The sequence below is a fragment of the Rattus rattus genome, chromosome 15 (assembly GCF_011064425.1).
Source record: "Rattus rattus isolate New Zealand chromosome 15, Rrattus_CSIRO_v1, whole genome shotgun sequence".
NCBI classification, from domain to species: domain Eukaryota; kingdom Metazoa; phylum Chordata; class Mammalia; order Rodentia; family Muridae; genus Rattus; species Rattus rattus.
This window is the reverse complement of record NC_046168.1, coordinates 3,399,276-3,421,026: the sequence shown is the minus strand read 5'-3', so window position 1 is coordinate 3,421,026 and position 21,751 is coordinate 3,399,276. Positions and strand designations below refer to the sequence as shown.

The 21,751-nt window shown below is 42.0% G+C and overlaps 1 protein-coding gene across 1 annotated transcript in view; it reads left to right on the top strand.

Moving 5' to 3' along the window:
• The window catches only part of Lars1 (leucyl-tRNA synthetase 1), a 48,352-nt gene that overhangs the window by 9,660 nt on the left and 16,941 nt on the right, over window positions 1–21,751 (top strand). Inside the window, exons 5-22 of the mRNA XM_032885400.1 lie at window positions 623–784; window positions 1,801–1,913; window positions 2,752–2,815; window positions 3,011–3,078; window positions 3,328–3,553; window positions 5,998–6,085; window positions 6,163–6,239; window positions 7,237–7,290; window positions 8,007–8,147; window positions 8,835–8,912; window positions 11,670–11,755; window positions 11,841–11,906; window positions 11,984–12,066; window positions 12,906–13,044; window positions 13,441–13,653; window positions 14,419–14,476; window positions 15,973–16,036; window positions 20,099–20,282. Coding sequence (XP_032741291.1) covers window positions 623–784; window positions 1,801–1,913; window positions 2,752–2,815; window positions 3,011–3,078; window positions 3,328–3,553; window positions 5,998–6,085; window positions 6,163–6,239; window positions 7,237–7,290; window positions 8,007–8,147; window positions 8,835–8,912; window positions 11,670–11,755; window positions 11,841–11,906; window positions 11,984–12,066; window positions 12,906–13,044; window positions 13,441–13,653; window positions 14,419–14,476; window positions 15,973–16,036; window positions 20,099–20,282 — 1,964 coding nt within the window. The remainder of the gene's footprint in view (window positions 1–622; window positions 785–1,800; window positions 1,914–2,751; window positions 2,816–3,010; window positions 3,079–3,327; window positions 3,554–5,997; window positions 6,086–6,162; window positions 6,240–7,236; window positions 7,291–8,006; window positions 8,148–8,834; window positions 8,913–11,669; window positions 11,756–11,840; window positions 11,907–11,983; window positions 12,067–12,905; window positions 13,045–13,440; window positions 13,654–14,418; window positions 14,477–15,972; window positions 16,037–20,098; window positions 20,283–21,751) is intronic.

The window sequence follows — 21,751 nt, the reverse complement described above, 5'->3', positions numbered from 1 at the left end:
AAACTGAGAGTTCACCTGAAGATTTTTTAAAAAGAGGACCTTATTGTTTTAAAGATTTATTTATTTTTATTGTTTTAATTTATTTTATATATGTGAGTACACTGTCTCTGTCTTCAGACACACCAGAGAGGGCATCAGATCCCATTCCAGATGGTTGTGAGCCACCATGTGGTTGCTGGGAATTGAACTCAGGACCTCTGGAAGAGCAGTCAGTGCTCTTAACCACTGAGCCATCTCTCCAGTCCCTAAAGATTTATGTTTAATTATGTGTATATGTGTATGTCTTTGTGTGAGTATATTATATGAGGGTACTTACAGAGTCTGGAAGAAGGTGTTGAATCTCCTGGAACTGGAGTTACAGGCAGTTGAGAACAACCTGACATGGTTGCTGGGAATCAAATGTGTGTCTTCTGCATCAGCAGTATTCACTCATAATTGCTTAGATTTACTTGATTTAGAAAGTGTGTGTGAGTGTGAGTGTGAGTGTGTGTGTGTGTTGCTAGGGCTACACAGTGAGACCCTTTCTTAAAAAGAAACAAACAGAATTACCAAATAGGATCACTAAATTAAATTACTGTAGTCTGGTTGGGCGTGCTTTAATGGAGTTTGTGTGTGTTTTCAGAGTAAAGCCGCTGCCAAAGCAGGATCTTCTAAGTACCAGTGGAACATTATGAAATCCCTTGGGCTCTCTGATGAAGACATCGCGAAGTTTTCTGAAGCAGAACATTGGCTTGATTATTTCCCACCACTGGCTGTTCAGGATCTGAAGAAAATAGGTTTGAAGGTATGCCATCACCTTTGGTGTTAAAATAAAAAATATATGGAAAACTTAAATCTACAATAATATATTTTGGCTGAATGTCAAAAATAATTTGAATTAGATTGGCAACTACTGGGGCTTAATGTAAGGAAGAAAAACTTCAATATCTGTCTTATCAGAGTAAATTTATTAGCAAATGATAGAAAGGGATTTTATTTAAAGAATATGAAGATAATAAAGTTTAACTTGAGTATGTTGACTATATTATTTATTAAATTTATTGTAAATATTATATGTTAGCTAATGTGTAAGAATGGTTTTATTTTTTTATTTAGTTTCTTGTTTTTCTAGAGAGAGTTTTTCTGTGTATCCCTAGGTGGCTTGGAACTCTGTAGAACAGGCTAACTTCAAACTCAGAAATCCTCTTGTCTCTGCCTCCTTCCTGAGTGTGGGGATGCCCAGCAAGTATATGTATGTTAAGCCTATCAATTAAACAAAATATTTTAATGATTTATATGTATTCAATATATGGAGCTGGAAATTTTTAATACATGATTTAATTTTGTAGTAAAGAGTAGGAAGGTAAATAGTTGACTTATAAGAATCCTTGTTATAAGAATTATCTTGGGGCTGGAGAGGTGGCTCAGCAGTTAAGAGCACTGACTGCTCTTCCCAAGGTTCTGAGTTCAAATCCCAGCAACCACATGGTAGTTCACAACCATTTGTAATGGGATTTGATGCCTTCTTCTGGTGTGTCTGAAGACAGCTATAATGCACTTATATACATAAAATAAATAAGTAAATCTTAAAAAAAAAAAGAATTATCCTTTTGGGGATGGAGAAATGGCTCAGGGGTTAAGAGTATTGACTGCTCTCACAGAGGTCCTGAGTTCAGTTCCCAGCACCCTATGGTGGCTCACAACCACTTGTAATGGGAACCAATGCTATTTTCTGGTACCCTTAAGAGAGCGACAGTGCACTCATAAAATAAATAAATGCTTTTTTAAAGAAAGAATTCTCTTTCTCTTTTTTTTCTCTAGGTAGACTGGCGGCGTTCCTTCATCACCACGGATGTGAATCCTTACTATGATTCTTTTGTCAGGTGGCAATTTTTAACTTTAAGAGAAAGAAATAAAATTAAATTTGGGAAGCGGTGAGTTTGTTTTCTTTCAGTATAATAAAGTAAAAACCATAATTCTTGCAGTACAGTTCAGTATATGTGTTCTGTGTGTCCACCCATCTGTCGTCTGTCTGTCCTATCTCTTTTCTCTTTTTTCATCACTCTCTCCTTGTTTGTTGTATCTTTTGTTTTTGTTTACTCTTTTTTTTTTCTTTTTCTTTTTCCTTTTTTCTGAGCTGGGGACCAAACCCAGGGCCTTGCGTTTGCTAGGCAAGTACTCTACCACTGAGCTAAATCCCCAACCCCTGTTTTTGTTTACTCTTGACAGTGTCTTATTTTTCTATTTTCATTTTGTGTGTGTGTGTGTGTTGAGTTTAGGACCTTGTAACTTCTTAACAGGCATTTTGTCCCTGAGCTACATTTTCAGGTTCTTGCTGGTCAGTGTCTTAATTTCTCTGAGTTTTTTTTTATTTTCAGCAACTAGAACCAGAGAGAATGGGATGATTCTGTTCAGTATTCCTAGCAAACCACTAGCAGAATTATTTTATTTTTTTTGGCATATACTTCTATGTGTAGATCAAGTAAAAGTGACTTATAGTTCATATGTGAATTTATCTTAAAGTTTTGTTTCATTACCAAAGGCTCAGGTTAGTCCATAGTTCTCAGGAGTGTACCCTTTCATGAAGGTGTAGACGTTAGTAGCTATGCTTACAGAACCACTCATCAAAGCATAACTAATAGATTTATAGACACTGGCTCAGACGAGGGGGTTAGCTATGATTCACACTTGTACAGTATTATTGACATTGGTTAAGTTACAATGTAACTTGAATTATATGACAATATTTACTGCTTACTGCTCTTTTTTTAGGTACACTATTTATTCCCCAAAAGATGGACAGCCTTGCATGGATCATGACAGACAAACTGGAGAGGTGATTATCTCGGACACCAAATAGTTACTGTAATACTCTTTAGTGTACCCACACCAAGAGCACTCTCTCATTAGACAGAAGAATTCATTCCCATGGGCTTGAGTTGATGTCAGAAATTAGAAGCAGATTCCTCCATAACTAGCAGGTTGAATCCACATCTTTTCCCTTAGAGGTTTGCCTTGTTTATTTGTTTAGGGTGTTGGACCTCAGGAATATACCCTAGTCAAACTGAAGGTGCTTGACCCATACCCATCAAAATTAAGGTAGGTTTGTTAAAAATTATTATTACTATTACTACTACTACTACTACTACTACTACTACTACTACTACTATTATTATTATTATTAATTTGAAGGCTGGGTTTTGCTTTGCAGCCTAGTGCTCTTACCTCAGCCTTCTGGGAACTAAGATTATGGATGCCAATATATCTGGCTTGATTTATCATTTTGAACAATCAGGTAACTATGAGGGAATCCATAATTTTAATATAAATATATGCTTTTCTTCTTAGTGGCCTGAAAGGGAAAAATATCTTCCTAGTAGCTGCCACACTCAGACCTGAGACTATGTTTGGACAGACAAATTGTTGGGTTCGGCCTGATATGAAATACATTGGGTTTGAGACAGCAAATGGAGACATATTCATCTGTACCCAGAGAGCAGCCAGGAATATGTCATACCAAGGCTTCACCAAGCACAATGGCGTGGTGCCGGTTGTGAAGGAGTTAATGGGAGAGGTGAGTTGGGGAGCATACTCTCAATTTTCACTTGTATAATTAGAGGGAAGTATTATTGGTAGAACTGGAAAAAAACCATCAAAAATCCTTATACTTAAACTATCCGAGGGGTAATGTGTGCAGGGCATTTTTGTTCTGCTGACTTGTTTCATGTGTATTGGCTTAAGCAAGCCCCACTCAAGTCAAGGCACAGAGCTGTCCTAGTGTTCATTAGAAGGCTCTGCCATGCCGAATCCTCACGCCTCCAAAGGGGCCTCTGCCCCTCTTCATCCATGCTAAGTGCTGTACTTGAACTTGACCTGTTGGAATGTTCTGTGTGTCCAGCCAACCCCAGCATTCTGTTTGTGGCTTATATATGTGCTGTGTGTGATTGCCTTTTTATTTACTGGATAGCAGTAACTGCATTATCCCTAAAGTCGTGGTTTTGGACTTTGTTTCAACTTAGAAGTATTTGATTAAAGAATACATAGTTCTTCCTTGGGTTAATAGCTCCACGAGAGTAATGTTTTTGTAAAACTGTGTTCCTGAGATTGGAATGAGAACTACTTTTCTCCTATTTAGTAAATGATGTCCTTGGTTCCTTTTACAGGAAAAATGTGATAGACTATTGTCTTGCTTTTAGTTGAGTTTTATTTCTTATGTTGTCGGGGTTTGTTGTTGTTGTTGCTGCTGTTTTTGTTTGTTTGTTTTTGAGAAAGGCACTTATGTAGCCCAGGCTAGCATTAAGATTGCTACATAGCCAATGATGACTTTAAATATCCTGTCTCTGCCTTCTGAGTGCTGGGATTACAGGCATGTTCATGATACTCAGTGTTAATGTGATGGGGCAGGTTTTTTTTTTTTTTTTCAAAGTATCTGAGTACACTGTTGCTGTCTTCAGACACAACAGAAGAGGGCATCAGATCCTATTACAGGTGGTTGTGAGCCATCATGTGGTTGCTGGGAATTGAACTCAGGATCTCTGGAAGTGCAGTCAGTGCTCTTAACCTCTGAGCCATCTCTCCAGCCCATTTCCTGTTCTTAATGCACCTTCTTACAATGTTAGTTAGAACATATTTTTGATTTCAGCCTTTAAAACTGCTGTGGTATGTAAATTGTACCCGTATGACTGCTGATTCTACAACAGTATACACGCACGCACGCACGCACGCACGCACGCACGCACACCAATACAATGGAATGGTGTAGAATGAGGTAGAATGAGTGTGAAGCTGCAGGCCCTTTGTTTCCTTATGCAAGTACAGGTCCAGAGCTGCGTGGTCTTCAGGAAGTAAAGGCAGGAGGATCACTATTATTAACTCTACGCCAGCCTGACTTACAGAGTGAGGTATGAGGCATTCTAAAAGGAGAGGGAAACAGACAGACAGACAGACAGGCAGACAGGGGAGATAGGCCCAATGTCACATTTTCTAATTTTTTTGAGGCAATCGGGAATTTTTTTTTTACTTTAATTTGAATTCATAATTATATAGATAAGTAGAATTCTATCTTCTTGATTTGATATTTTGTTTATTACCTAATTTTTTGGTCATTGAAAGCAATGGTTTTGTGTAGCGGTTCTCAACCTATGGGATAAGACCCTCTGGGGGAGTCATATCAGATATTTATTTACATTATGGTTTATAACAGTAGCAAAATTATAGTTATGAAGTATCAACGACATAATTTTATGGTTGGGGGTCACTGCAACATGAAGAACTGTATGAAAGGTTCAAAACATTAGGAAGGTTGAAAAGCACTACTGTAGTGTTTTACTAGTGTAAATAAGGTAGTGTTTGGTAGGTTTCTTTTTTATGTTGCTTAGTTTGTGCATATGTACATGTGTGTGTAACGTGTGTTTTGCAGTATGTATGGAGAACAACTTTTGGAAGTCATTTCTCTCTTACCACATGCATTCTAGGAATTTAATGACAGTTGTTAGACTTGGTGGCCAAGTGCCTTCACCTGCTGAGCCATCTTGCTAGCCCATTTTGGACATTTTGTAGCTCTTGCTATGGGTCTTGATACTGTTTTTCTCAAGAAATACAATGTCACAAGCAGTACAGGTGTTAGTATACTAAGATTGCTATTGTCAAGTTGGTATTCTCATTTTAGATTATTTTTAACCATTTTTTTAAATCATAGAATAATGATTTTCCTTTTCCTTTATTCCGTTTACTTAGTGGGAAAATTATGTACACTTATGGTGGAATGATACAGAACGATGCTTCATAATCAGCAGTCCCTCACAGACTCCCCATTTTTGTTGTGAGAGCATCTCAAACCGTTTTCATTTTTCACTGTCTCAGTAGCTGCAACAACTGCTTTGTGCAGATGCAGATCTCGGGGGGGGGGGCATCCATATACTTTTCAGTGGGAGCTTCTTAACCTTAAACTTTCAATATTACTTTAATTTTCTGTCACTGCAGCTGCCTTTCTTCACCTTTTTGCTGTTCTTTCTGCAGGAAATCCTTGGGGCTTCACTTTCTGCACCCCTGACATGCTATAAGGTGGTCTATGTTCTCCCTATGCTGACCATTAAGGAGGATAAAGGTATGGACTTTGCTGTTAGAATGCTTTGCTAGTCGCCTTCTGACTGTATTAGTTAATTCCATTCTGTCTTTTATAAGGCACTGGGGTGGTCACAAGCGTTCCTTCTGATTCCCCGGATGATTTTGCGGCACTCAGAGACTTGAAGAAAAAGCAAGCAAGTGTTCCTTTCATGTCCTTGTTTTTAATTCAGCATGGTATGTTCCAGGTACTGCGGAGCAGCTGGGAGACAAGGCTAAGAACATACATGCTTGTCTCTGGACTGTTTCCGCTCACCTGGTTTTTAGGGTTGGGATGTTTGTGGTTGGACTTTTGAGGACAAATCTATAACAAATTTGAGAAGGCTGTCTGTGTGGTAAGTGCGTGCCCCCACAGAGGACAGAGTGGCACACCTGTGGTCACTTGCAGAACCTGGAGCTAGGTTGGTAGCCGGTCTCAGGGGATTCTCTTCCCCACCTTGTGCAGTGCTCGGGTTACTAGGATGCCTGGCTTCTCACATGTGTGCTGAGGATTTGAACTCGGGTCCTCATGCTTGTGCAGCAGGTGCTCTCAGCCACTGACTCTTTCTCCCAGCCCCAGGAAAGCCTTTCATCTTCATATGTTCATTACAGCCTTAACCGGAGTGCTGTGTGGATGTCTGTGTGCATTGGCCCTCTGACTGCAGTTCTCCAGGCATGTTCAACCTGTGGCCTGTGGATTACATTTGTCACAGGATAGCTGTGGATGAGGCTCAGTGAAAAACATCATAAACTAATTTAAAACATGAAGTTTTCTTTGCAAGTTGATTGCCTAGTTCTTAATCTGGAACTGTATTGATAACAGGTTTTGTCATAATGTCAAAATATTGGACATGCCTGAAGGCCATTCACATTAAAGTAAACTACTGAGTTTTAAAAGGTCACAGGAACCTTGATGAAATATTTGATAAAGTTAAAAATTATTCTCTATGGAGAGAACAAATAATGGAAGAGAAGTTTAAAGCCAGGCAAGCGGGAGGCTGAGACAGGTAGACCTTAAGTACAAGGCCAGCATAGGCTACATAGTAAAGTCTTGCCTAAGGGCGGGGAATGGGGGTGGGGATTGAATATGCTTTTCTTATTGATTGTACCAGTAACAGAATTGAGCATTAATATTAACTTACGAATTTTCTGTAGGCCTTACGAACAAAGTATGGAATCAGAGATGACATGGTCCTGCCCTTTGAACCGGTGAGTATATGAGTGTGTACAGGCTTGACACATCTTTATCAGAGGGGAAAAAAGAGGCATTTTCATGTTTTCCTTGTAACAAAAATAAATAATTGGTAGGGTTTCAATATAAGAGAGGGAATTTTCATACTTTGATTTGTTAATTTCCTATTGTACATAACTAAGAGAAAAATGACCAGTACACATTCCCTTCTACTCGCCGCCGCAGTCATGTCGAGTGCAGTTTCATAGTACGCTGACTTAGTATGATTAATTCCCTGCATTGTAAAGATGGCACCAGGCCACACCCAACTCATGAATATTTATTTTGTAGCCTTGCAGGCTGCTTAGTGTTTGTTGATTTCTACCTTCAGAAGAAAGGTCTGAAGACTGAAGAGTCTAGGAGTGAACTTGGATGTGATCCTCAGCACAGGAAAGACTTCAAGAGTTTAACATAAACTTGAAACCATTCATAAAAATAGTTCACATCTCCAGTTCTTGCCCGTTAGTTATTCAGTGAGGTGTGAGGCGGAGCGAGAGCAGGGGCTGCATGTGTTGCTCCTGTGGTAAGGGTGCATACATCCGTCTGCAGGCTGGTGGTTTGTGGGCACTGAGTGTGTGCCACTGCCTGGTGATGCTAAAACCCAAGGCCACTTTGCAGAGCATTAGTGGCAGAGGCCCACATCCCACGGATTGTGTCTGCTTTCAGCATGAGTACATTCTGGTGTTCTCTGCAGGTGCCAGTCCTTGAAATCCCAGGGATTGGAAATCTTCCTGCTGTGACCGTTTGTGACGAGCTGAAAATTCAGAGCCAGAATGACCGTGAAAAACTTGCAGAGGCAAAGGAGAAATTGTATCTAAGAGGATTTTATGATGGTGTAAGTCATAATTTTTATTGTTTTTATTTGTAACTGTATGCTCTGAGTTAATTCTTTGCTTTAGTGTTAAATTTTCCCACTAAGTAAGAAGTTGAAAGATCAGGCCTATAGTGGCCTGTAGCAGGCAGGGTTGGATAAGAGGAGCCTGAATGGAATATATTTGGTTCCCTCTAAACCACCAGAATGATCATGGTACAGTGTTTCTCAATCTTTCTAATGCTGTGACCCTTTAACACAGTTCCTCATGTGTAGTGACTCCAACCATAAAGTTATTTTGTTGCTACTTCATAACTGTAATTTTGCTACTTTAATGAACCTGATATGTTGGATATCTGATATGTGATTGCCAAAGGGGTCATAACACAACCCACAGGTTGAAGACTGCTAGTATAGAAGAATTGTCTCCATGTGGATGCTTGAGTATAAAAGTGAGTGTATCTTCCTAGCTCTGCTGTCATTAGCTACAGCCACAGAAAGACAAGTGGACTAGACCCAGTTATATTTACAGAAAGACCAATGTTATATGTTATCATCAGTTGTGTCAATCGTATCAAAAGAAAGTTATGGCTATAATAAATGTGATAATGTTATTCTAAAAGTACTTTGGGTTTGACGAGGTAAATACATTCAGGGAAACTTGAAGCAAATTTTAATTGTTTTGTATGTTTTTCCCCCTCCTCCTTGTAGGTAATGCTAGTGGATGGATTTAAAGGGCAGAAGATCCAACATGTAAAGAAGACTATTCAGAAAAACATGATTGATGCTGTATGTGCTATCCTGTCTTCTGGAGGCTGTCTGGGAAAAGCAGTTAACCAGTTGGCCTAAGAGTATTATTAGCACGTGTTATGTAGTAGGATCTAGCACTGTATGAAAAACAGAACAAGGCGTTACAGCAGGAAACAGGCCTATTTGAGCTCATTTATTTACATGTCCTGTCATAGGGATGAGATTGTGCTCCAAGGCTGAGGTGTGTCCTGTGTTGTCGTGCATCCCTGTCATCTCAGTGTCTAGGAGGTAGAGGCAGGGACATTCAATTTCATGGATAGCCTGGGTATGCAGATCCTGTCTCAACACTCCCCTCCTCCACAACAAAGAAAACAAAAGCTGGTATGTGCAGGGCTCACCCAGAGAACTTTGGCAGTGTATCTGGCAGTGACCACTGGAAGGGTCCTTTTTTTGCACTGCTTCGCCTTTTCACCTTAGAGCTACTTACCTCTTAAAGTTTGACCGTCATAATATAGACACAGTGGTCTTTATGTTAACGAATTAAAGAAACAAAGCTGGTGATTCGTCTCTAACCAAGAGGCACAGGCTTGAGAAACACGAGTGTAGGGCTGGAGAGATGGCTCAGTGGTTAAGAGCACTGACTTCTCTTCCAGAGGTCCTGAGTTCAAATCCCAGTAACCACATGGTGGCTCACAACCATCTATAATGAGACCTGATGCCCTCTTCTGGTGTGTCTGAAGACAGCTACAGTGTACTCATGTATATAAAATAAATAAATCTTTAAAAAAAAGAGAGAGAGAGAGAGAAACACGAGTGTACCGCTAACCTAGGTGCTGGCTCCATAACAGCTCCATAACCAAACAGGCTTGGGGGGAGGCTTGAGGTCCAGTCTTGGAATCCATACTTATGTGATGATGCATGCTGATATCCAGCCCTGGAGAGGTGAGACAGGCAGATTCCTGGGGTTTGCCTCACTAGCCTGCTTAGTGAGCCCCAGGCCAGTGAGAGTCCTGTCTCCCAAGGGAAGAAAAGATGGCCCCTGAAGGATGCTGTCTGTGCGCGCGCGCACACACACACACACACACACACACACACACACACACACACACACACACACAGTGCACACTAACATTTACTTTGTCCTTCCACATTCTTTTTAGTTTATCTTTGGAGGGGACAGCTTTCAACTGTGTTGCTTATTTTAATATGGACATCCATCTGTTCCTCTCTCTTTTCTGAGACATCGTCTCACTTTGTTGTCTAGGCTGTGTACAGATTTGTGACAATCCTCCTCTTCCAGTCTCCCAAAGGGTGGGATTACAGATGTGAGCTGCTATGCACAGCTTTCTCTAATAGATCTCTAACCTAAATGTTTATGATGTGTTGTTTTTTTTTGGGGGGGGGTTGGTGGTTTTGTTTGTCCTCTAACTCACAGAGATCCGTCTGCTTCTACCTCCTGAGTGCTGGGATTACAGGCGTGTACTACACTTGGCTATGTTTTGTTTTGTTTGCTTTTTTTGGGATGGCCTCCTAGTATAGCCCAGGCTGACATTGAAACCATCATCTTTCTTCATTTGTTTGATGCTTTTGCATGGACTTCAACCTAGGGCCTTTGATATACTTGCAGCCTCTCTCCTACTCAGCCACACACACCCCCTCTCATTGCTGCTGGAGGCTGTCACTTGCTCACCCAGCCTCGCTGGCCTCCTTCCTGTGGAGCAGCCCTCACTCGCTCAGCCTTTTCCTTTCCCCATTCTGCTTGTCTTCATCTTCTTTATTGCGAGGCACTGGAATTTTTAGAGGGAGTTACATGTCTATTTCTAATTCACTGTTTACAAACCAAAAACACAGCTATTTAGTTTAGATTTAAGAACTAAATTTTAAGTACAGAGCAGTGAGTCATTTTGGTAATGATAATATAGGATTTTAGTTTAAAAATTATCCTAGCTTAAAATGCTTGGCTTTACAATGTATTAAGAAATATTTACATCAAGTAAAAAAATAAATAAAATTGGAGCCCATGTGGTGGTGCATACCAATCTCAATACTTGGGAGGTAGAGGCAGGAGGATCAGAAGTTTAGGATCATCCTCTGTTACATAGCAGATGTGAGGCTAGCCTAGGCTAAATGAAACCCTGCCTCAAAACACCAAAATTAAGTAAATTGTTATTTTTCTATTTAGGACTGAATTTGTAATGTCTCTGAAGCTTATAATAATTTTTTAATGTTTAATCTCTATATATATAATATAGATTTTCTTTCTTTTATTTATTTATTTTTAAACTCTTTTTTTTTTTTTTTTTTTTTTTTTTTCGGAGCTGGGGACCGAACCCAGGGCCTTGCGCTTGCTAGGCAAGTGCTCTACCGCTGAGCTAAATCCCCAACTCTTATTTATTTTTTTAGTCTCCTTTATTCATAGATGGTTGTGAGCCACCATGTGGTTGCCAGGAATTGAACTCAGGACCTCTGGAAAGAGCAGTCAGTGCTCTTAACCACTGAGCCATCTCTCCAGACCCCTAGATTTTTTTTTTTTTTTTAAAAACAGTAGTATCATGCATTTAGTTTTTCTTACAATTTTCTTTGTATTTTTATAACAAAGATGGAAAGCTCTCATAAGAAGCCCAGCCCTCAAGCTGTAAGATTAGAAGGGGCTAGGATGATGAGTAGTTGTGAAGAGGTCCAGTTGATGAAGTGCTCAGAAGCAGGACTGCAGGGAAAGACACACAACACCAGCCTGGGGAAGGGAAGACTGGCTTGGATGTGACACCTGCCCTGTCTTTATTTACCTTCCTTTAGGGAGATGCGCTTATCTACATGGAGCCAGAAAAACAAGTGATGTCGAGGTCTGCAGATGAGTGTGTTGTGGCCCTGTGTGACCAATGGTTAGTCCCGCTTATCGCAGGAAAATTATGTGAGTCACTTTGGTCGTTTCTGATGTTAAGACGAGCTTGTTTTGTTCATTCCCAGGTACTTGGATTATGGAGATGAGAACTGGAAGAAACAGACATTTCAGTGCCTGAAGAACATGGAAACGTAAGATGGGAGAAACCTGAGAAGGGTGCAGGGTGACTAATGAAAGAAGGACACATCTGGGCTTTTGTTCTCCTTAGATTCTGCGAGGAGAGCAGGAAGAATTTTGAAGCTTCCTTAGACTGGCTACAAGAACATGCCTGCTCAAGAACTTACGGTTTAGGTCAGCAGACTTCTCGTACTTGTGCTTGAATGACTGTGTTAGATGGACAGAACGTGCACTATTTTTCACCTTTCCTACCCCTTTTGGTGTTTGCTAAGCAGGATGTGATGGGTTTTGGTGAGAAGAACCAGGATGTGGTTCCCTGTCACCTACCTAACGCTAGATAGAGCCTCTCTGACCCACATGGCCTTTCATTAACATCTGCTTGCTTGTTTGTATGTTTATCTTTGTGTGTGTGCATGGCGTATGTATAGGTCTATGCACATCCATGAGCAGGGTGTGCATGCCTCTGGTGCATGTGTGGAGGCCAGTGGAGGAAGTCTGGCTCTATTTTATCACTTTCCACCTTGCTTCTTTGAGACAGTCTCTTGTTGAACCTGCAGCTAGACTAGCAGCCAGAACCCCAGTGAGCCTCCAGTCTCTCCCCATGGTGCTAGGGCTAGGGGATTCAGGATTTCACATAGGCGCTGCAATCAAGAGTTCTTACTTCCCAAACTCTTGCTGACTTCTTACTTAGCAAACCCTCTCTACCACGTGATATTTTTATTAAAGGACTCCAGAGGTTCAGTCAGTTTTGGTTTTGTATACTTGTCTTTCCTTTATAAATTATTAAAGTAGAATTTAGGGCTTCTTAGGGTTGGGGATGTAGCTCAGTGGTAGAGTGCTTGCCTACTATGTGCAAAGCCCTGGCTCAATTCCTAGCACCACAAACGAACCAAAATAACAACAACGCACACCAGCACAGCAGCAGAAGGCCCTGGATAAGCAGCCTTGAGGATGGCTTCTGGTGGTGAGTCTCAGCTTCAGTCAACATTAACTGCTTTCTCTCTGTGTTGCAGGCACGCGTCTGCCTTGGGATGAGCAGTGGTTGATTGAATCCCTCTCAGACTCCACTATTTACATGGCGTTTTACACAGTTGCACACCTGTTGCAGGGGGGTGACCTGCAGGGTCAGGCGGAGTCTCCACTGGGCATCAGGTTGGTACATAGTTAAGGAAAAGATGCTGTTTAACGGCCCATGTTGTGACATTTTGGCTTACATATTTAGAAGTTCATTCTTTTACGTTTATTTTTCTCAAGAATTTGGCTAGCAAAGGGCATTCACTTTTAATGTCAGCATGTAGGAGGCAGAGGTAGGCCATTCTCTGCGAGTTGAAGGCCAGTTTAGTCTAGTGAGATACTGTCTTTAAAAAAAAGAGTTAACAGTCTTTTGTTATATTTTGCTTTTTTACTGTGCAACTGAGAAAGATGATTAAGTCAGTCCTCCTATGCTATCATGCCTTCTTGTTCTTAGGGAATCTGTTTGCTCTTGTTTGATACTATAACTGAAATTTTAATAATGATTAGGTGACCTGTTTACTTATTTCAATGCAGACCCCAGCAGATGACGAGGGATGTTTGGGATTATGTATTCTTCAAGGATGCTCCATTTCCCAAGACTCAGATCCCAAAGGAAAAGCTGGATCAGCTGAAGCAGGAATTTGAGTTTTGGTATCCAGTGGACCTTCGAGCCTCTGGCAAGGATCTGATTCCAAATCATCTTTCATATTACATTTACAATCATGTGGCCATGTGGCCAGAACAAAGGTAAATGATCAAGTTTATGAGGGGTTCATGTATTGATAATCAGTAAAGATGTCTTAAGGCTTCAAGTATCTTAAGGAAAGGCTGCGGAGGGTTAGTTGGATTTGTTACAGTGTGTATTAATGTGGAATGTGTGCTTCTCCCTGACTTACGTCAACAGCCTGAAGAGTATGCCGTATATATTTCAGGCCATCAAGGGCACTGATCTGCTCGGTGCAGGAGTGCAGCAGTTTAAGACAGGTTATAGAGTGCGTGATGCAGTGTGTGGAGATAACAGGGTGCTCATGAGCTTTCTTTCATCTACTGCTGCACTTGGTCCACTTTACTTTGCTATTATGGTTCCTTTCTGGTTTCTTTTGGAACAAATGTTCATACATATTCTGGGAATTAAAAGCTATGTCTATATTCATGCAAAGGTATATATGCTCTTCTGTTTCTTTTGCATAATTGCATATTTTCAAGGTCTTCCTGATCTTGTTAATAGCTGAGCCCTGCTGTATTTCTGTTTTCATAACTTACAGAGCCAATCCTTGGGTTCTTTTAGTTGCTTCCTGTTGAAAACAGGAGCACAGCACAGGGAGCACTTCTGTGGGATAAGCCAAGCTCTGTTTCTGAACCCTAGAACTGCGAAGCAAAATCCACCCACAGTTGTAATGCACAGTCTTGTCTCAACAAAGTGCTCACTGTTAACATTTACTTCAGGGTATCATGGAGATCGTAATTCTGTTGTACTTTTTGTTTTCTGTCTTGCAACTTGTGCCTGTGAAGTGACAAGTGGCCTGTATCCGTTCGAGCAAATGGACACCTGCTGCTCAACTCCGAGAAGGTGAGACTCTGGGCAAGGCACTTCAGCTGAGGGAAAAAAGGAACAGAAATATGAATTAGTTAGAATTAAGAAAAGATATCTGAGCTTTTTTAGGACCAGTAGCCGAACTAAATTTTATAGTCCTGGGGTGTGTTAGGATTCTGGTATTAAGAATGATTTAAATTGGGGTTGAGGATTTAGCTCAGTGGTAGGGCGCTTGCCTAGCAATCGCAAGGCCCTGGGTTCAGTCCCCAGCTCCAGGGAAAAAAAAAAAAAAAAGAAAGAATGATTTAAATTAGGACTGGAGGAGAGAGGTGAAGGGAAAGAGCCGAGGACAGCAGCATAGAGATCTTAGAGCTGTGACCCAGGAGAGAATGCCCGGGGCTTTCTGTTTGGTACTGTGACCTACAGCTCTTGGGAAACAAGAGCATTTGGAGCTTCAGGGGTCTTGAAATCCTAGTACCATTCCCGCCAACCTGGCTACCTCCCAACACTTTAAGGAATATTGTTCCTTTTGCTGACTGTGTAGGATTTACCTTAGTAAATCGTCTCAAGTAAAAAGTTGCACAGACTCCCCTCACCTGTCCCTCTAATGCCTGCTCACTAGAAATCTCACACACACACACACACACACACACCCTCCCTCCCTCAAAAGTGACTGTATATATTTCTGCATTAGCAGCTTTGGTTTCCAGTGAATGTTGGTGTAACAGAATATTAACAGCAGGGTTGCTGGTCTAAGTATTACAGTAGGAGCTAAGACATGGCTCACACCTCTCAGCTGACCCATGCATTACAGCTCCAAGGATCTCATGCTCTCCTCTGGACTCTAGGCATGTGCATGCTCACACACATTCATACCCTCACATAAATACTCATAAATAAAAATGAGAACAAGTCTTTATAAGTGTGACAGTGGATATATAGGCCGAATAAACAGCAGATGGAACAGGTTACAGTGTCCCCTGTCAGATAGACAGTGCCCTAGAAGCCAAAGGTGATTTTAGAAGTCCTTCTCTTGGGTGGGTGCAGTGGCACATGCCTTTCATCTCAGCACCGGGAGGTAGAGGAAGGTGGTGGCTCTTTATGAGCTCCATTCCCTCCAGGGTAACATCGTGAGAGCCTATTAGAATATGGCATTTTCTTAACCTGTTGTGAATGCTGCTTCTCTAAATGCTGCTGATGGCCCTCAGGAGTGAGTCTTTCTGCTCCTAATGACTTTGGGTCAGCAAGGCTCTTCCCTGTGTAAGCCAGTGTTCCCAGCCTTTCAGAGGGCACAGTGAGACCCTGTCCTAGTTGCTCTGCGGCTGGGAACCCAGACAGATCCTTGGTTGCCTCAGCCTCAGTGCTTGCCTCTCTTTAGTCGTCACCTGCTGTGTCCTTCCATTTTCAGATGCTTTGGCCTTTGACTGTCATGACCACTGATTAACTTGATTTGGATTATTTTATTTATGTAAATTATTATTAGCTCCTGATCTCTGCCTTGTTGTTGTTGTTGTTGTTGTTGTTGATGTTAGATGTCGAAATCTACGGGAAACTTCCTCACTTTGAGCCAAGCTGTTGACAAGTTTTCCGCTGATGGTGAGTACATTTTTATCCTAGCTGTTATTCAGACATGGCTGCAGAAGATAGGCTCAGGTTGTTGCTTATTTTTTTACCTTTAACAGAAATTTAAATACTCATGTTTTCTTTGCGGATAAGCAGCACAGTGTGTAAGTTAAATCACGAGGATTGCTCATATAATTTATTCAAGAAAAATTCGAAGTATTTTGAGTCTTTTAAGATGTTTATTGTATGATGTTTGTGTGAGTGTGAATGCACCAGTACTGTGGCGCATGTGTGGACATCAGATGATAGTTTTTTTCACAACATTGTCTACAGTGAACAGATGACAGCTCTTTGGAGTTGATTCTCTCTCTACCTTGCTTTGAGGGTCTCTCTTGTTTCTCTGCTCTGTGTGCTTCAGAGTAGCTGACCAACAAACTTGTGGGTGATTGTCCTGAATTCTCAGAAGCTCCACAGTCCGTGAGGCTGACCAGAACAGTGATGTATGGGTGGGAATGCTGTAGAAGGCAGTTCGACATGTGCATCTCCTCCCTCTAGTAAAGCCATAGTAGTTGCTTTTCCATTGGAATTTATGACTTTTTCGGTGGCTGGGAACCCAGACAGATCCTTGGTTGCCTCAGCCTCAGTGCTTGCCTCTCTTTATTCATCGTCTGCTGTGTCCTTCCATTTTCAGATGCTTTGGCCTTTGACTATCATGACCAGGTTTTTGTCCTGGCTTCCAGTACCAGACATGAATTTCCTCTTTTAGAGCAGGCCTTAAATCCAAATGGAAGGCTGTTGGTCTTACCCATGACAGCTGACTACTATTGCACAAGCAGGCACATCTTGCCTAGTATGTTGGTATTTTAGCACACAGGGCAGAGAGCCAAGCAGGAACTGTCACCAAGCAGTGACAGTTCTCCACCAGCAGCCTTCATGGTCACCTCAGGCACTACAAAAGCCCGTCAGCAGGGTATGAGTTTCCCTTTGAGTCCCAGCTAATTTCTCCATGTCCTACGGTCAAGCATGCACATATAGTATCTTTGGCAATAGTTTCTTACTGTCTTGTCTGGGTATACAACCACCAGCTCTAGTAATGGCTTTTATGATTTGTGGAGCCGTAGGGGCTTTCCTGGCCAACAACTCACAGGAAGGTACCCCATCCCTGGCACTGGTGTTTTTATTCAATAAACTTATGGCCCATGGGAGTGCCTTTTCACCCATGTAGGGGGTATATGTTGGATTTATTTTTCCTTTTAATTAACCTAGCCCCCACTGGGTTGCAAAGTAGTTAGAAGTACCAATGTACCCGATGTTTCTCCAATGGCTTTCCAGATCTGCAGGGCACGCAGGTTTGCATTATGCCATCTATATAACAAAACCTCCAGAGGATTGGCTGGACAAGGCACATCCAGAGCCACCATCTTGTAACAATTAGGTTACAACAATGACCTTGGCTAAACATCTCTGAAATTCTGCTGTCATCTGTCCTCAGCAAGTGTCAGGTGGCCTCAGAGCGTCACAACTAAGAAGACAACTAAAGTTGAACACAAGCAAGGTCTAGTACATCATGGGTATTCCATCCGTCGGATCAGTTGCTTCCTCCACAGATCAAGGTTGGGTATGCAGCTTAGATAGGAGTCAATAACTTAATTAGCTCCCTCTAACCCCCCCACCCCATTCTTTCTGAGCCACTACATTTCTGTTTCCTGGAGCTCTTCCATGGAGTCTTTTACATTTCTCTATACCTGCTAAACTCAATGGGCCTGACTTGATCTGCTCAGGCTGAGTCAGGGGTCAAAGGTGAATGTGGCCCTGTTTACCTCTGCTGCACTTGCTGCCTCCCTCGGTAAGAGTGACCCCAGGTTGGCACAGTGGCTTCTCTCTATTCACCACACCTGGTTGTTGGGGAAGTCCCTGACTGGGCAATCCATCTTCACCCCTAGATTAACCTTTCCTGGGGGGAAATGTACTTTCCCGAGTCTGGGAGGATCGTTACCCTCTCCTGGGACGGGCCTGATCATCTCTATTGTATTGGTGAGCCATGGATGCTTTCTGTGAACTGCTCCCGGGCTTTAGAGAAGCTTGTTAGCACACGGCTTGGCATTCTATCAACTCTTTTCTTTGGAACTGCAGCTCAACACAAATCTTGTCACATCTGCCATTGAGTAACCCACGCAGACCTCTTCCTTCTGCATTACTTTTCTCTTATTTCCTCTAGCTTGTCCTTCTACTGTATAGACACTCTTTACATGGTAGTCTGTCATCGAGAGCTGCCAAAGTCTTTCCTACTTTTAAAGATCTTGCCCGACCAAAAAAAACTTAGCTCCAAACCAGCCTTGAGGTCCCCCTGGATCAACCATGTATTTAACTACCTCTGTGAACAGAGTTCCCTCTAGTCCAGTGACCTTGGGTTCAAACTCAGTTCTGCTCTTCCTTGTTCCCTCTGTAGTGCCTGTCCCTCCTCTGTGGTTCTCCAATTCCTGATATTTATGGAGACTTTGGAGAGTGATAACCAAGTGTTCCTAATGACTTTCATAAGCCAGTCCACTAGGGGCCAATTTTCCTCACACTGTCACAGTTATGTAGCCTTTGCCGTAGGAGGGATGGGAAGTTACAGAACTCATTTTCTTTGCCTCCATACAATTACACTGATCCCATCTGCCCTCATGGTCCATAGCTTCACAAGCCAGACTGAGACAGGGTCTTTCATTGCTTGTTTGAAAAATGTTCCTTAATTTCAGCAGTTCAGATGCTGAATATTTCCTGATCACACTAATTTCTTACATTTACCCATTATTGATACCTCTTCTGCACAGTGGATTACAGAGGTCCCCGTTTCTACTGAAGGTTGGACTTGAGTGATCCTCCTCACTCCCTGATTCTTCCCCAGCGTTCCAAGTTCTTGGCTCCAAGGAAGAGCTTTTGGACATAGATCTAACTTGTACTTGCTCCTTCTTCTGGCCCCCAGGCCTTAAGGAAAGGCAAGCTGGCACCTCCACCCCATCCTCTTGTTTCCTATTTACTTTACTTGCCAGATCAGAGGCTAACAAGAAGGATGCTGCCACATCTTCCTTTCTGGTTGCAGTTGCTCCTTCATATAAACTACTTCCTGTTTGACTGTCATCTCGGCCTCAGATGCATTTATTTCTTAACTGCTCACAATGAGGCCAGGCTACCTCTGTCACTGCTGCCACCAGTCTCGACCCTTGTACATAATCTTAAAGACTGCAGAATTTCTTCTAAGCCTTTAACTTTTCAAACATCTTCGGAGTCACATGATCGACCCCACTTGTCAGATATGGCACCCCTTATCACATAGATGAAGACTACCATCCTGGGATTCCTCCCATAGACACTCTTCATCCTGAGGGCTCAGCCTCAGTTTGCTTGTCTCGCTCCTCATAGCAAAGCCATGCCTGGGTGCCGTTATCATCTCAGAGTGCTGGGACAATGCAAGTGTGATACAAAGGGCACAAAAGTACTGTAAGTAGTTGGGAGCCGATTTTTCTGTTGATCCAGGACAGTCATTTATAACGTTTGTTATTTCTTAATTTGCATGTACCCAGCTGAATGCAGAATTTTTTCCTAGAATGTGAGTGTGTGGGTTTTTTTTTCCTTCTTTTTCTTTTTTGAGACGTAATCTCATGTAGCTTGGAATGACTTGAAACTTTCTATGTAGCAAGGATGACCTTGAACTTCTGCTTCTAGCTCCCAAGTTCGAGGATTATAGGTACTGACCACCATGCCTGGCTTTTGGTAACCAAATGTAATGTGTATACATATGTGTGTGTGTGCCTGTGTGTATGTGTATTCATATATACACATAAACATATTTGTTTATATATTTGACTAACATAGGTCAAATGCGCACACACACACACATGTACAATGTAGATATATACACATATATTTGTTTTTTTAAGACACAGTTTCTCTCTGTAGCCCTGGCTGTCCTGGAACTCACTCTAGACCAAGCTGACTTCTAATTCACAGAGATCTGCCTGCCTCTGCCTTCAGAGTGCTGGCATTAAAGGCCTGCTCCACCACTGCCTGGTCAGTAACTGTTTTTAACTAACTGGTTTTATTTTCTTTCAGGAATGCGCCTGGCTCTGGCTGATGCTGGCGACACTGTTGAAGATGCTAACTTTGTGGAAGCCATGGCAGACGCAGGCATTCTCCGTCTGTACACATGGGTAGAGTGGGTCAAAGAAATGCTGGCCACCTGCAGCAGCCTGAGAAGTGGACCTGCCAACTCATTCAATGATCGTGTGTTTGCCAGGTAGTTTTGGGCCAGTGCTATGCCATGGAAGTCGTCAAGTCTGGTTTTCTGTTTTCCTTTTTTTCTAAAACAAGTTAAATGATAGCAATGGTTGCTTTTTGTTGAGAGCCTCCGGTATATGCGCTCCTCTTGGCACTAGGCTCCCCGCACCCTCAGGCACCGACAGAGTAGCAAGCTCAGCCTTCGAGATAAGAAACTAGGGTTAGCGGTTTCACTAGTGCCTCGATGTAGTTAGAACTAGGGAACTTGTGACATGAACGTGTCTGTATCTCTAAAACCTGTCATAACCTGTCCTCCACTGTCTCGCATTACAGTAGGATAAGATGGAGACAGGAAAAACAAGTTGAGAGAAAAGAAGAAATAGCTTTTTTTAAAAAATTTAATTGGCCTTATGCTGGTACTACAAGGATGAGTAAGGCTTGTTTGAAAGACATAGCACGTACTGACTGTGGATTCAGAAATAGGTGTAAGGAGGGTTCAAGGGGGACTGGGGATTCAGGGTTTCTTGAAAAAATCGACAGTAGTCTTTCAGGGAAAGGAAAAAGCACATTGGGAACAGTATGGTGTTTGAAGCACAGTACATGTAGCTCAGAGACAAAAGATGAAAGAAATCAGGGCTAGGTCAGGTCAAATTAAATCTAGGGTGATAAGAGATGTGTTTCCTAATAGCTGATATCCGTTACTTACCATGCAACCTCTGTAAATCCTGGCTGCCACACTAGTTAGGTGATTTTTATAGTGTGTTTAAGTGTCATTAACAATGTTTTCATTGAGGAGATGTTTGGGGTTAGGGTCTCACTCTGCACTAGGCTGGCCTTAAACTTAACCTTCCAAGTACCTGGATTACAGGTCACCATGCCCAGCACCACCAAGAAATATAACAACCAAGAACAATAACAAAACACTGTCAACTGTGTTAAGTGTGTTGTTATAAACAGGAGCCCTGAATAGTGAGAGCTGATATTGTATACAAGAGGGCAGACAAAGTTTTAAGGACAAAGCAGTTTTATGTTGGGCAGTTTTTTTTTAAACCAAAAATTTAAAAAGTGTATGTATATGAGAGTATGTGTGTGTGTCTGTGTGTGAGTGTGTGTGAGAGAGGGGGAGGGGGGGGGGGAGGGGGAGGGGACACAGCCTCAGGCACTGGTCTTTGCTGTCATCTCCTTTGAGATGGGCTGCTGTGTGCCAGGCTGGCTGAACTGTGGTTCCTGCGGTTCTCCTGTCTCAGCTCCCATCTTGACTCAGAGCACTGATGTTGAAACATGCACTGTGTCACATGGCTTTCGTTGGGTCCTGGGCATTTGAACTCAAGCCCTCATGCTTGTGAAGCTACCGCTATGCTCATGCAGCCACTCCCTGGTCCTGGTATTGAGCGGTTTGTAATGTTTCTGCTGTCATGCTCATTTCGCTGGTTATTAATCTGTGTGGCAGATATATGTCATAAATATGTAATACACAAATATAAACAT